This window comes from Saccopteryx leptura, chromosome 6 (genome assembly GCF_036850995.1).
Source record: "Saccopteryx leptura isolate mSacLep1 chromosome 6, mSacLep1_pri_phased_curated, whole genome shotgun sequence".
Classification (NCBI taxonomy): Eukaryota; Metazoa; Chordata; class Mammalia; order Chiroptera; family Emballonuridae; genus Saccopteryx; species Saccopteryx leptura.
Window position 1 is genome coordinate 3,781,624 of NC_089508.1, and position 15,299 is coordinate 3,796,922.

The 15,299-nt window shown below is 46.0% G+C and overlaps 1 protein-coding gene across 1 annotated transcript in view; it reads right to left on the bottom strand.

Moving 5' to 3' along the window:
* Positions 1–7,583, bottom strand: part of WDR20 (WD repeat domain 20) — a 52,846-nt gene extending 45,263 nt beyond the window's left edge. Inside the window, 1 exon segment of the mRNA XM_066341985.1 lies at positions 6,509–7,583. Within this exon segment, the coding sequence (XP_066198082.1) occupies positions 6,509–6,757 (249 nt within the window). The 5' untranslated portion in view covers positions 6,758–7,583.
* Positions 7,584–15,299: the final 7,716 nt, after the last annotated feature.

The following is a 15,299-nucleotide window of genomic DNA, read 5'->3' on the forward strand; positions in this document are numbered from 1 at the left end:
CTGTAAGTGATAAATCAAGATGCTTTCCCCTCAGTATATTACAGTCTATCATCAAATAACTAAATCTTTATTTACATTTAAAAAGTCATTAAGTAGCCCTTAATGGAAAAATAATCTAAGTTTCCACTCAATTCCACATGTGCCCTACTAAATACAAAATTTCACCAATTTGATATTAAAAGTTCTATACTACTAAGCCAATTTCAAAACTATAAATGGGGCCCTGACCAGATAGCTCCATTGGTTGGAGCACTGGCATGAAGTGCAGAGGTTGCCAGTTCGATCCCTGGTCAGGGCACATACAGGAATGGATTGATGTTCCTTCCTCTCTGGCTAAAATCAATCAATAAATAAAAAAATAAAACAAAACTATAAATGGGGAGTAGAAAGGTCTGAAAATTACAAATGAGGAGAAAGGTGTGAAGAACAGGACCTCTCCAAAGCAGTCCAGAATCTAAAACTAGTGTGTGTGTTGGGGGGGACAATCTTTAAAAGCCATCCAGTTCAGGCCCTGGCCGGTTGGCTCAGCGGTAGAGCGTCGGCCTGGCGTGCGGAGGACCTGGGTTCGATTCCCAGCCAGGGCACATAGGCGAGGTGCCCATTTGCTTCTCCACCCCCCCCCCTCCTTCCTCTCTGTCTCTCTCTTCCCCTCCTGCAGCCAAGGCTCCATTGGAGCAAAGATGGCCCGGGCACTGGGGATGGCTCCTTGGCCTCTGCCCCAGGCGCTAGAGTGGCTCTGGTTGCAGCAGAGTGACGCCCCGGAGGGGCAGAGCATCGCCCCCTGGTGGGAAGAGCGTTGCCCCTGGTGGGCGTGCCGGGTGGATCCCGGTCGGGCGCATGCGGGAGTCTGTCTGACTATCTCTCCCCGTTTCTAGCTGCAGAAAAATACAACAACAACAACAACAACAAAAAGCCATCCAGTTCACCCTCCCACACAAAGCACAGATTCCTCAGTCACCAGCAGGTGACCCTGCAGTCTTCTTTGCCAAAGACAATATTTTCCATGTAGAATGATCATTCTCTCTCAAGGCAACCCATTACCTTCTTGGAGAACTCCAACCTTAAAAGTATTTTAGCTGTTATTAATGGACTCTCTGGCCTCAGCCTCATCTCGGCACGGTGAGTACAAAGCTTTTTCTAGCATAAAGACCTAGAATCACAATGTGTTCAACTTGCATTCACCACATTCCACATTTCCCAATTCCCATTCAAGAAGTAGGCAATGAATCAAAGACATGAAAATATATTCCCAAGAGGAAGACAATTTTATTTTCATTTAAAAATTATGGAGCACAAGGTCTGGCCGGTTGGCCCAGAGGTAGAGCATTGGCCCAGCATGCAGAAGTCCTGGATTCAATTCCCGGTCAGGCACACAGGGGAAGCAACCATCTGTTTTTCCATCCCTTCTCTCTCTTCTCCTCCTGCAGCCATAGCTCACATAGCTCAAATGGTTTGAGCAAGTTGGCCCTGGGCGCCGAGGATGGCTCCATGGCCTCTCCTCAGGCGCTAAAATAGCTCAGTTGCTGAGCAACAGAGCAGTGGCCCCAGATGGGCAGAACATCAGTCCCAGACGGGGCTTGCCGGGTAAATATCAGTTGGGGCACATGCAGGAGTCTGTCTCTCTGCCTCCCTTAATAAAAAAAAAGTTACTGAGCACAAAACAATACAACTTTAAGAACTGAGAAGGCCTTCCAAGCCATCTACTTCTGTATCCCACCTATTACAGGAATTGCTTTGATAACATCTCTAGGCAGTACGTTTGTGGCATGAAATCTCAAGATGAGGGGTGGAGAATAAGGCTCTTTGACTTGAATGTCAAGTAATTCTGAGTATGTATAGCTTTAAAAAGGTATCTATTAGTACACAGATCTGATAGGTAACATGGTTTGACAGAAGTAGATCAAAAGTATTTTGCACTATTAGGTTTCTCTCTATTAATTCAGGATCACTTGTTACACAATTTCTCAGTTGTAAGAGAAAGCTAAATTTGTAACCTATTAACAATAATTTTCAATGTCCTTAAAAAGACCTGTTTCTTTTGGGCCCAAAATTGAATAGGTTTTTCAGCTTCTAAATATCTAATATCAGATGGACATACACATTTCCTTCAGTCATTTACTTAACAAAGAAACAGTAAGGGCCTACGCTATGCTGGGTACTCTGCTGGGCACTGGGAAGACAGAGGCAGCAAAAAGGCACGGCCTCTACTCTTCTTTAAGGAAGCGATAGTTCAGCGGAGATCTAAATGGTGGCCTTCACATTTGGGCAATTTATGTAAACTCAGAGTTCCACAAAATGAAAAAGTTGGTCCAATAAGCCCAACTACCTTTGGCATCTTTATCCTAAAAGTTTTTTTTTATTATTATTTTATTTTTGAGAGTGGCAGAGAGAGAGAGAGAGAGAAGGAAGGGAGAAAGATGAGAAGCATCAACTCGTAGCTGTATCATTTTAGTTGTTCCTTGATTGCTTCTCATATGTACCTTGACGGGGGGACTCAAGCCAGCTATCTCTGGGCTCAAGCCCAAGCCCATGGGGTCATGTCAATGATCCCACACTCAAGCTGGCGACCCCACAGTTAAACTGGTGAGTCTGTGCTTGCTCAAGCCGGCAACCTTGGGGTTTTGTTTTGTTTGTTTGTTTGTTTGTTTTTTAACAGAGACAGAGAGAGAGTCAGACAGGGACAGACAGACAGGATCGGAGAGATGAGAAACATCAATCATTAGTTTTTCGTTGCGCACTGCGACACCTTAGTTGTTCATTGATTGCTTTCTCATATGTGCCTTGACCGCGGGCCTTCAGCAGACTGAGTAACCCCTTGCTCGAGCCAGAGACCTTGGGTCCAATCTGGTGAGCTTTTGCTCAAACCAGATGAGTCCGCACTCAAGCTGGCGACCTCGGGGTCTCGAACCTGGGTCCTCGGCACCCCAGTCCAACACTCTATCCACTGCACCACCGCCTGGTCAGGCAACCTCGGGGTTTTGAAACTGGGACGTCAGTATACCAGGTTGGTGCTCTATCCACTGCACCACCACCAGTCCAGAAAAAAAAAACTAACCTCTTTCTTAAAGAGGAAAGCAAAGTATGCTATAAAGAGGGCTTGAAAGGTAGTTTTAATTTTTTTTTAATTTATTTGTTTTAGAGAAGAGAGAGAGAGAGAGAGAGAGAGAGAGAGAAGGGGGGAGGAGTAGAAAGCATCAACTCCCATATGTGCCTTGACTAGGCAGGCCCAGGGTTTTGAACCGGCAACCTCAGCATGCCAGGTCGACGCTTCATCCATTGCGCCACCACAGGTCAGGCTTGAAAGGTAGTAGTTTAAAGTTCTTTGGGGTAGGGGCCAGGTCTTCTAATCCCTGGATATCCCACATCACCTTAGCTGTATAATTATTATCACAGTAGTCATTCAAATCTTTGGTGAAATGATTAGTGTCAGTATTAAATCAATATTCATATTATCTTAATTTAAGCAACATAAATTCACAAAACTACATCTCCTCACACAAGAAACCCCATTCCAAACTTCAACTGGGAGAAGAGGCTTGCATCTACCTCACAGGATTGCTATCAAGATTCAATGAGGTAATACATGGAACAGCGCTGGAGTAAATTCTGAAATATTTGGAGCAGATGGCATCTGTGTGAACAAAAGCTCGGTCAGTCTTCTTCTCACTCAGACAGTTCTCCAGATTCAGCTGTGTTCACTTTCTTTAGAGAAAACCCTGTAACACAAGTTCGTTGGTCCTGTTTATCCCTGTTTTTCTCTGAGGGGATGAGGCTACATAAACCCAGGTCCTTTCTAGCTCTAGAACCTGACCTGTATGTGCCGTCAACGGGCCAACATTACACTTCTCACCTCCTCATCCACTCCATTCACCTCGATTCCGTACTTCCTTTCAGAAAGGTTTTTTAAAGAGACCTATTTTCACTTACATTACATGCATATTTAAGCTGAATGCATTCATCCAAATTAGAAAATCTGAATGATCTGAAAAATTGTTGTAAAACTTCACATGCCCCCTGAAAATGAAAAAAAAATGTCAAAATGACCACCTGTCAAAAACAGATTTAAAACTCCTAACACCAAAAAGTAAATTTTGGTTTCTAATGAAGAAACACTATCTACTCTATTTTAGAAACAGAAAATAATCAGTCACAAAAACAATAACTTATACTCAGAAGTAATAAATACAATCTCATTCACGGAAAAAATTTTAATTACAATGGCTAGATGAGAATGGAAATGTCTACCATATAATGCAAATGTACTACGAGATATTGCCATGTGAAAATGAAATTTTACAAAAAAAATTTAAAAGTGCTCAAATTAATTATGTAGCTAAAGGCAAATTTACATGTTAAAGGTTTTGTCTTGTTTAAAATAATTTTTTGGTGTAGTTTTGAAAAGTTCTCTTAGTTTTACTCTTCATCAAATAGTAGCTCACTAAAAGAGAACACGATTTTGATACTTTCGCAAGAGACCTGTTTTTATGATGCAAGCCAGGACAACCAGATCCAGATAAGGTTTTCCACTGGAATGCTTCAGAAATAATATGCTTTCAAAGAAAACTTTTTTAAAAAGGTAACACCTACACAAGTAATTGATAGTAACTTCAGTTTGTAAGCACTTGTTAATGTAAATTTCAATAACTTAAATATCTAAACTTACTTCCAGAGAAGTAGCTGATCCATTCAGTCCTAATCGCAATAAGATAGACGCTTCCTGTTTGACACTCTTAATATCGATTTTAGTTGTTGTATTTTACATCTACTGAGTGCTTCAGAGCTTTAAAGTTCGTTATAGTCATTATATTATAAATTAAATGTGTGTACTGCAATGTCTTTTTTTTTTTTTTGAAGGAGAGAGACAGGAACTTCGAGTTGCTCCTGTATGTGCCCTGACCAGGGAATCAAACCTGCAACCTCAACACTTCACGATGATGCTCCAACCAAGCGAACTGTTGGGCCAGGGTTTAATTTTTATTGATTTTTAGGACAGAGAGAGGAAGGAAGAGAGAGGGGAGGAGGATTTGTTGTTCCATTCAGTCGTGCATTTTTTGGTTGCTCTCCCTGTGTGGGATGGAACCCACAACCTTATTTAGGACAATGCTCCTAACCAACTGAGCTAACTGGCCAGGGTCCACAACATCTCTTTTTAATGAGGTACAGCTAGAAGTTAAATAACTCACCCAAGGTCACCCAACAAGTCAGTGAAAAAGTTGGGACTAGAACTAAAATTTCTGCTCCTAGACTACTAATGTCTTCACATTTTCCCAATTGCAAAAGAGAAAAATAAAGTCAAGCGATTTACTGTAACTTGTAGCAACATACCTCAGACACAGTGGTACACTTATGAAAACAAACCAAAAGTTTCACCTTGAAGAAATGAAACAACTTGCTACATTTAGATACCACTGCCATTCCCTACTGCTCTGGATGAATTAAGTTTTAGAAAATGTTTCCTTTTCAATGTATCCAATGTATTTTCACACTAAACTAGCATTTATAAACTAATCCGTTACCACTTTTTCCCATGCCTAGGTGCTGTGGGGGGTGGGGGGGCGGTGTTATTTCCTCCCTCTCCCAAAAAATCGAGTCAAAGCCCACATATCTGGAAAGCAGTTCTCAATGCGAACAAAGTTCTGCTGCTAATGAAAGAAAAGCTCTAATAAGTTGCTTCTTTAAAGAGATATTTTCAAAGGATGATTATATGCTTCACAGAACTACTGTTAGGTCGCTCGCCAAGAATGGTTCCTGTAAAGCAGCTTTTAAGGCACAGCCCTCCGTGTTTGGGACACAGTCTGACTTGTTGGACGAGGCCGATCTGGGCAGGCTCACACAGAACCCTTAGGAACCAGCTCAGTTCCCTGGAAACGTCGTTTCGCCCTCACACGACAGGAACTAGCCGTCCCATACTAGAAGGGACGAGATGACCCTCTTGAACAACCTCTCAGAGGAAGGCTCCCCCGGCGGAGACAGTGACAGCAGTCCCACCTTCGGGTGTTTTTGTAAGGAGCCAAGTGTCAACACCAGAAGGGGAGGCTCCTCGGAAGTGTCAGTGCGGCAGCAGGTGAAGTAGCCCTTCGTGCTGGGCAGGTCCTTCTGACCCGGTCTCCAGTCCTCCGCTCCCTTCCCCGGCCGCCTGTCCTCCAACCCAGAGAGCGAGACTCCCGGGAAGCGAGGCCGGTCCAAGCGACCAGACGGCCACCCCACCTCTTCCGGGGACTAGCAAGCCCGCTCCCGGGCCGTGTCACAGCCTGTCGGACCCCGCCGGAGGGCAGACAGCCGGCCCTGGAGCCTCCCGGACGGAACCGGCCCCCGACGGCCCCTTCCACCATCCCCACCATGCTCTCCAGAACCCCCCAGTCCCCAGGAGCACCCCAGTAGAGTTACCGGCCCACTCAAAAGTAAGCGCGACGGCCACCGCGACCGGTCACCCGGCCCCCGCTGTCACCGCCCTGCTCCTGGCCCCTGCCCACGCCGCGGGCGGCCCCGGTGACGCCCGGGTCGGTACCTTGCGGACCCCCTTGTAGATATAGAAGTAGAGCTCCCGGCCCACATTGAAGCAGAGGCGATCGCCGTTGCCAGACTGGTCGTTGAGGTTTACGAAGGAGACACGAACAGGGTTGGATCCCTGCGAATTGAAGGGCACCCGGTTGGGCCGGCTGTACTCCGAGTGCGGCAGCAGCTTGTACAGACCTTCCCGGGTGGTGAATTGGGTCTTAATCTCGTTCATCTCCTTCCCTCCTCCCTCCGTCGCCATCTTGGAAAGCAGCGCTCATCCTGCCCAAAGTGCCCGGATCACGCCCACCGCGCAGGCGCCGTCCGAGGCTCGCGCTCTCTCCCCCGCCCCCACCGCCTCTTCCTTTCCCTGGCCCCGCCCATCCGCGAGCCGGCCGGGCAGAGGCAGGCCGAAGGGAAGGGGCGGGCTTGTTTACGGCCCGACTGCGCACGCGTACTCACCTGGCGCGGGGCACGCGGCAGGGCGTCCGCAGGCTCCTCCCCTGGGCGCGGTTTGGGCCGGGCCCGCTGCGGCGCAGGTGAGGCCGGCTCCGCCCGGGGGCGGGTTGCTCTTCCGCGCTTGCCTTCGCCTCTGCCAGGACCAAGCTGCCGCGGGGCTGCGGTCGGGGGCGCGGAGGTGGGCGCGGAGCGGCTGTGCCCTGAGGGGCGCGGGGACCCGAAGGAGCCGGGGAAGAAGACAGCCGCGTCGGCCGCCGCGCCCTCCTGCTCTGCCTCCGGAGGGGCGGGGTCGGGCCACCCCCGCGGCCACCCGGCCCGACCGCCGGGGTGCCCTCCGCACCTCCCAGCGTCCGTTTCCGAGAAGGTACAGGAAGACCTGCGTTTTGCGCTTCCCCGTCTTTTGGGGCGGGGTGGAGGGGGAGTCGTGTGTCTGTACCCACCGCACGTGCTTGCCAGCCGGATACCCGAGGACCTACTTGTCGTGAGCGCTCGCTGGCCGATTGTAAGAAAAGTAGGTTGTGTCGGCACTTGTGTTCCTTAAGTTTGTCATCACCAGGTGTTTAGAGAAGAGGCGGGGGGAAGCAGAGACCACCTAAGCAGGATTCACTTCTCTTGTTCCATCGTTTATTAAGAGCCCTTAATAAAATTAGAGACCTTTGCGTTCTTTGTTTTTTGTGTTGTTGTTTTTTTAAGGATCAAGTGAAAGCTGCCAGTTTGTTTCCCAGGCATGGTTCTGGGCATATACTGTACTGTGTCTAGCTATGTCAGGACAGGCTCACGGATTTAAGGTGCAACTTTCAGCATTTTGTACCTGGGCTCCTTGGCATGTTGCACTAGAAAACGGAAGTTTTCTGAAGTGACGGAAACATTCTGATAGAATTTCGGGAGGGGGGCCTGGCAACATTTGTTACAGCAAGAATGAACTGTTCTTTTAAGTGCACATCATAGCTGGAGGTTTACTAAAGAAGTGGAGGGAGGGTGAGTTCTAAGGTGGGGAGGGTCTAAATCATAAACATCCTATGTATCACAGAACAAGTCTATGCTAGTGCTATGCTAATAATGTAATAAAGCATTTGACACGAACATCCTGTATCCTTTGTACCTGTTGGCAAACAAAACAAAACACTAAAATTCAAGTTAAATAATAGATGCCTAAAAACACTTTACAATTTTTTATTACTTTTTTTTTTTTTTTACAGGGACAGAGAGAGAGTCAGAGAGAGGGATAGATAGGAACAGACAGACAGGAACGGAAAGAGATGAGAAGCATCAATCACCTGTTTTTTGTTGTGACACCTTAGTTGTTCATTGATTGCTTTCTCATATGTGCCTTGACCGTGGGGCTACAGCCGACCAAGTAACCCCTTGCTGGAGCCAGCGACCTTGGATCCAAGCTGGTGAACTTTTTGCTCAAGCCAGATGAGCCCACGCTCAACCTGGTGACCTCGGGGTCTCAAATCTGGGTCCTCCGTATCCCGGTCCGACGCTCTATCCACTGCGCCACCACCTGGTCAGGCTTTATTACTTTTTTTATGTTATCTGTGTTTACCTAGAAGTCAAATAGATATCCGAAGTCTTTTGAAATACCAGGGTATCTTCTGTAGTCACCATGGATTTATCCTAATTTTCTATAACTATGTTCTTTTACATTGAAAATATGTATTAATAATGATCCCCTTGAGGGATAATGACATCCTGAAGCATCTAAAAATAATTCAGATGTATTCCCTCATCCAGGAGAACAAAAGCGTAATATTTTTTGGAGAAAAAATAATTCATCAAGCAAAAATTAAAACAAATTTTATTAGCCTTCAACTACAACTTTCTTTTTTTTTTTTTTTTTTTTTTTTTTTAAAGTCTTTTTTTATTTTTATTATTTTTTTATTTTTATTTTTTTTTATTTTTATTTATTCATTTTTTAGAGAGGAGAGAGAGAGGGCGAGAGAGACAGAGAGGAGAGAGAGACAGAGAGAGAGAAGGGGGGAGGAGCTGGAAGCATCAACTCCCATATGTGCCTTGACCAGGCAAGCCCAGGGTTTCGAACCGGTGACCTCAGCATTTCCAGGTCGACGCTTTATCCACTGGGCCACCACAGGTCAGGCCAACAACTTTCAATTATCTGTAATACCTAAATGTTTCAGGCACTCTAGTAGGGTTTTATTCTCTATAAATTTAACATTTTATTGTGATCACATTTTAACAGGCTGTTCGTTTTATCCCCTCCAAAACCTTTGAATCATCTCTATTCTTAGTACTTTTTCCCTTGTAGTTTTTTTCCCCCTGCACTCAAGGATTCAGTAAATAACACCTGAATTTGTATAACTGGGTCTGACCTGAAGTTCGTTTCTGATTGTTAGTTTCATACTAGAAGTTTCTAATTGGATTTGTGCATCAAATTCATCAGTCTCAACCTTATCATTTCCCTTTCCTTTTCTTCAAACTTGAATCTTTATATATTGGCTTTATGAATGATGCCCTTAAATTTACTTTTTCTCTCAACTTTGCTCCTATCAACAGCTTCCAAATTAACTTCCTTAAAAGACTACTTTGAACATTGCATTCTCTTGCCCTGATACTTTCAGTGACTTGCAGGAGCCATATTATTTAAGTCTTGCACCCTGCAATTTGCAGCCTGTTCTCATGTATTGCAGAAATCTACTCAACACTGTTCTACCATCACCCTTAGCTCTTTTGTTTGAAAAGAACCTTCTGCCTGACCAGGGGTTGACACAGTGGGCAGAGCATTAACCTGGGACACTGAGGACCCAGGTTCAAGTTCCTGAGGTCACCGCCTTGAGCGTGGGATGGTAGACATGACCCCCTGATCTCTTGCTTGAGCCCAAGAAGCCCCCACCCCAAGGCACGTACGAGGAAGGAATCAGTGAACAACTAAAGTGCCGCAACTACCGAATTGATGCTTCTCATCTCCTCCTGTCTGTCTCTCGTTGAAAAAGAAAAAGAACCTTTTTTCCTCTGCTTTCCCCTTAATAATCTGTTCTTTAGGACTAGTATAAGTCCCATCTTCACCAAGCCTTTCCCAAGTCCTGGGTGATAAGACCATATTTGAAACCAGCCATTCTCAATTCAGGATACATGGCTGACTTTAGGATATGTTTGAACTCTTTGTAATTGTATTCAAAATTTTGTGTACACATTCATTATATTATTGGAGTCTAGCTTTCATCAGATTTTCAAAGAGGTGTGACCACCTTACACCTAAATTTTAAAATTACTCTCTAAACTTCTGTGGCACTTCTCTGAACTTTTTAGAGAAGGAGAGATAGTGAGACCAACTCTTGCCAGGAACCACCCAGCAACCCCCATCTGGGGCTGATGCTGGAATCAAGCAAGCTATTCTCAGCGCCTGGGGCCAGTGCTTAAACCAATCCAGCCACTGGCTGCAAAGGGGGAGAAGACAGAGGAAAGGGGGAGAGGGAGGGAAGGAGAAGCAGATAGTTGCTTCTCATCTGACTGGGGATCAAACCCGGGATGTCTACATGCTTGGCTGATACTCTATCCACTGAACAAAGCAGCCAGGGCCACTTCTTTGACCTTTTCATTTGTCATGTGTAATAGCCTAAATAGCTGTCTTCTTTTGGCATGTGCTAATTGTCTTGTTTTGATATTTATCTTTTAATATGTATATGTTGTCTTTCAACCAGACTATATGCACACTCGAGGATATGAAGGACCTTATTCAAATTCTTTTTTTTTTTTTTGTATTTTTCTGAAGCTGGAAATGGGGAGAGACAGTCAGACAGACTCCCGCGTGCGCCCAACCGGGATCCACCCGGCACACCCACCAGGGGGCGACACTCTGCTCCTCCGGGGCATCGCTCTGCCCCGACCAGAGCCACTCTAGCGCCTGGGGCAGAGGCCAAGGAGCCATCCCCAGCGTCCGGCCAACTTTGCTCCAATGGAGCCTCGATGCGGGAGGGGAAGAGAGAGACAGAGAGGAAGGAGGGGGGGAGGGGGAGAGAAGCAGATGGGCGCTTCTCCTGTGTGCCCTGGCCAGGAATCAAACCCGGGACCTCTGCACGCCAGGCGGACGCTCTACCACTGAGCCAACCGGCCAGGGCCTATTCAAATTCTTTGTGTCCTCAAATATTTTTTTTCTTTTTTTATTACTTTTTTGTATTTTTCTGAAGCTAGAAACGGGGAGAGACAGTCAGACAGACTCCCGCATGCGCCCGACCGGGATCCACCCGGCACGCCCACCAGGGGCGACGCTCTGCCCACCAGGGGGCGATGCTCTGCCCCTCTGGGGCGTTGCTCTGCCGAGACCAGAGCCACTCTAGCGCCTGGGGCAGAGGCCAAGGAGCCATCCCCAGTGCCCGGGCCATCTTTGCTCCAATGGAGCCTTGGCTGCGGGAGGAGAAGAGAGAGACAGAGAGGAAGGAGGGGAGGGGGGTGGAGAAGCAAATGGGCGCTTCTCCTATGTGCCCTGGCCGGGAATTGAACCCGGGTCCCCCGCACGCCAGGTTGACGCTCTACCGCTGAGCCAACCGGCCAGGGCCATGTGTCCTCAAATATTTGAGTGCCCATATGTGCCACTTGGTTCTAGCCCTTGGGAGGCATCAGTGAACAGAAATCCCTTGCTCGTGGAGTTTATATTCTTGCAAGGAGAAGGCAGAGGATAAATAATAAACACAGATAAGTAAACCAGATAGTGATTGGGCTAGGAAAAGAAGTAGAGCAAGATAAAGGGGACATGCAGTGGATTGGATAGTTTGCAGTTTAAAATACGGTGATGAAGATAAGCCTCCTTGGAAGGCGACACATGAGCAAGGAGGTGAGGGAGTGGGTGGCCGTGGCTGATGTGGGGAGAGAGCTGAGCAGGCAGAGGGAATAACCATGGCAGAGCCCCCCGGGCACAAGTGCCCAGCGTGCACCAGGAGCAGCCAGCATGTTGGCCAGTGTGGCTGGAGCAGAGTGAGCAGGGAAGCCACTGCGGAGTTAAAAATACAAGTTTTGGCTGATTTGAAAGGAGGCTGCATGAAGCAAGAGGGGAAGGGCCGCTGTGGAGGCAAACTGTAGGCGTCCAGGCCACGGGCACCGGAGGCATGGACTAGGTGTGGGAGCAGCGCAGAGGGAGAGGAGTTAGAGCGTCCTAAAGGGATTCTGAGGGCAGAGCCCACAGAACTTCCCGGCAGGTTCGATGTGTCTTGTGGGAGAAACGGGGAAACCCAGAGCGACTCCAGAGTAGGCACAAGTGGCTGGAGGGTGGGACCGTCATTCGTGGAGATGAGAAGGCGCGGAGGGGCAGGGTCTGAAAGGAGGCTCGGGGCTATTTTTGGACGTGTAAGGTTTGAGATGTCTGTTAGGCATTTAGAAGAAACGTCCTGTAGGCCTTAGAATAATCACACTGTGAGAGAAGTCTGAGCTGCCGACATGTATTTGCAGTCATGAGCTGATAGGTGGCATTTGGGGCCTGGGTACCATCACTAAGGGAGTGAGTATGAGCGAGGTGACAATCCAGGAGGTTGGGGAAAACAGACCTTTTTTTTTGCAACTTAATAGTGTATTCCCTTTAGATCAAACATACTGTTTTTCAGATTCAGAGATTCATTTATTAAGATGCTGAAAAGCATATTTGTTTTTTAACTTTGAGGAGAACCTGTGCTTGCCACAGTGGCCTTCTGAAGAAAAATAGGCCTCGATGGGTGTCTTTAGGAATCGCATTTGACATTTTTACTGCCCCCTCCCATGGAAAGTAACCAGCCTCTCAGATTCATCTTATTGGATGAGCTTATTCTATTATTGCATTGTGACTCAGTTCTTCCTTATAAGCCCATTATGGAACTTGAAAACAAATTGGGAAAACATCCCATGACATAGTGTCCTTAGCACACCGCTCCTACTTTCGGCCTCAGAGCTGCAGACTGACACGCCATTGGGATTGCTAAGCAATGGTGTGTTTTTAGATACAAATTGATCATGTAGAGAGCATGTTATTTCTTCTTAAATAATCATTATTAAGTGGATGCCAAGGGAAATACTTTGTAATATTTCACACATATCTTGAAATATAAACTCTTCTTAAAGACCCTTTAAGGTGCTCATATACAGCACATTTTGTGAGAACCTACTATGTGGGCATTATGCTAAGTGCTTATACAGGCTCTTATTTCATGAACAATCTTATAAAGTAGGAGCCATTCTCCCCTTTTTAGAAATGACAAAACTGTCAGAGTAATGAAATGACTTGTCTACGTTACTATCCAGTGCTAGGTATTAATAGAAACAAAAGTTGAATTCGGTTCTCGAAAGAGAAACATCTCGGAGTAAAAGTTTTTAAATATTTGTATTTATACTATACATTACTAAAAAGGGAAGAATAATTTCAGTGAAGCAAACGTATTTTTTAAAATACAAAGGTTTTATTTTTTTAACTCAAAATTAGAAGAGGCAACCTATGGAATGGGATAAAATATTTGTGAACTATGTATCAGATAATGTACTTGCATGTAGACTATGTAAAGAAGTACAGCTCACAAAACAAGTAACCTAATTTTAGAATGGGCAAAGGATCTAAATAGACACGTCTCCAAAGAAGATACACAGATGGCCAACAAACCCATGAAAAGATGCTCAGCATCGCTGTCGTCGGGGAAAGGCAAGTCAAAACCACAATGAGGTGCCACCCACCAGGATGCCTCTCATCAAAAACAACAACAACAATGACAAGGGTTGAGTATGTGGGAAAATTCAGACCCTCATAACACCGCTATTGGGAACGTAAAACAGTGCAGCCACTTTGGCTAATTGTCTGTCATTCCTCAAATGTTTAAACAGTTATCATATGACCCAGCAAGGCCCCTCTTAGGTATATATACCCAAGAGAAGTGAAAACATGTCCACACAAAAACTTGTACATGAACTTTCATAGCAGCATTAGTTATAATAGCCAAAAAGTAGAAACATACCAGATGTCCAAAAACTGATGGACACATAAAATGTAGTCTCTCCATACAATCGAGTAGTGCTCAGCCGTGAGAAGGAATGAAGTGCCCATGCACACTACACGCAACACAGGTAGACCTTGAAAACGTTATGCCAGATGAAAAGCAGACACAAAAGGCCACGTATGATGTGATTCCATTTATAGGAAATGTCCAGAGCAGGCAAATCGGCAGAGACAGGATAGGTGAGTGGTAGCCCAGAGGTGGGAGGGGAGGGGGAGGAGGTTGTGACTGGGTGGGTACAGGCTTTCTTTTGGAGTGACGAAATGTTTTGATATTGTGTGGATAGTGGCACAGTTCTGAATATACTAAAAATCACTGAATTACTGTACATACTTTTGTTTTTTAGTTTTTATTTATTGATTTTAGAGAAGAAGGGAAAGAGAGAAAGATCGCTTTGTTGTTCCACTTATTTACACATTCACTTGGTCGTTTGTTTTTTTTAAATAGTGACAGAGAGTCAGAGAGAGGGATGGATAGGGACAGACAGATAGGAACAGAGAGAGATGAGAAGCATCAATCATCAGTTTTTTGTTGCGACAACTTAGTTGTTCATTGATTGCTTTCTCATATGTGCCTTGACCGCAGGCCTTCAGCAGACCAAGCAACCCTTTGCTCGAGCCAGTGACCTTGGGTCCAAGCTGGTGAGCTTTGCTCAAACCAGATGAGCCCACACTCAAGCTGGCGACCTCAGGGTCTCGAACCTGGGTCCTCTGCATCCCAGTCCTACGCTCTATCCACTGCACCATCGCCCAGTCAGGCTCATTGGTCGATTCTTGTATGTGCTCTGACTGGGGATCGAACCCATAATCTTGGTGTATCAGGACAACTAAGTAACTGAGCTACCCAGCCAGGGCTGAATTATACACTTTAAGTGGGTGAATGGTACGTGCTGCTAAATCAAAGCTAGAGCACACCCTGTTATAGTGCCCAATGTATGTCTCAAACAGCTACTAAATTATTATGAATAGATACCTATTAGATTGTTTGGTCTTACCTAGTGAATGGACCTGCTGGTATTCTTCCGGTCTATGTGACGACATGAAGAAGCTACCTGGACACTAAGTGCTCTGAGAACCAGGCAGTCTGGGAATCCCTGTGATGAGACAGAAACCTCCCTTCGTTTCCAAGTTGTACCTGCGTTTTTACCTCTATCTAAACCCATTCTTACACTTTTCTTTGAGGAGCAAAGGAAGAGCTGTCCCTTGTTTTGAAAACGAATTTCCCTACCATGTTCTTGTAACAAGTCCCCCTTGTCTCCTCTAGGACACCAGTCTCCTGCAGTGACTTACCTGCCATCTCTCCTGGGCAAATTCCCACCCTGCCCTGCCTCTGCCCCTCCCCTGCCCTAGAAACATGCCAGACAAGGAATAGTAGCAGCAA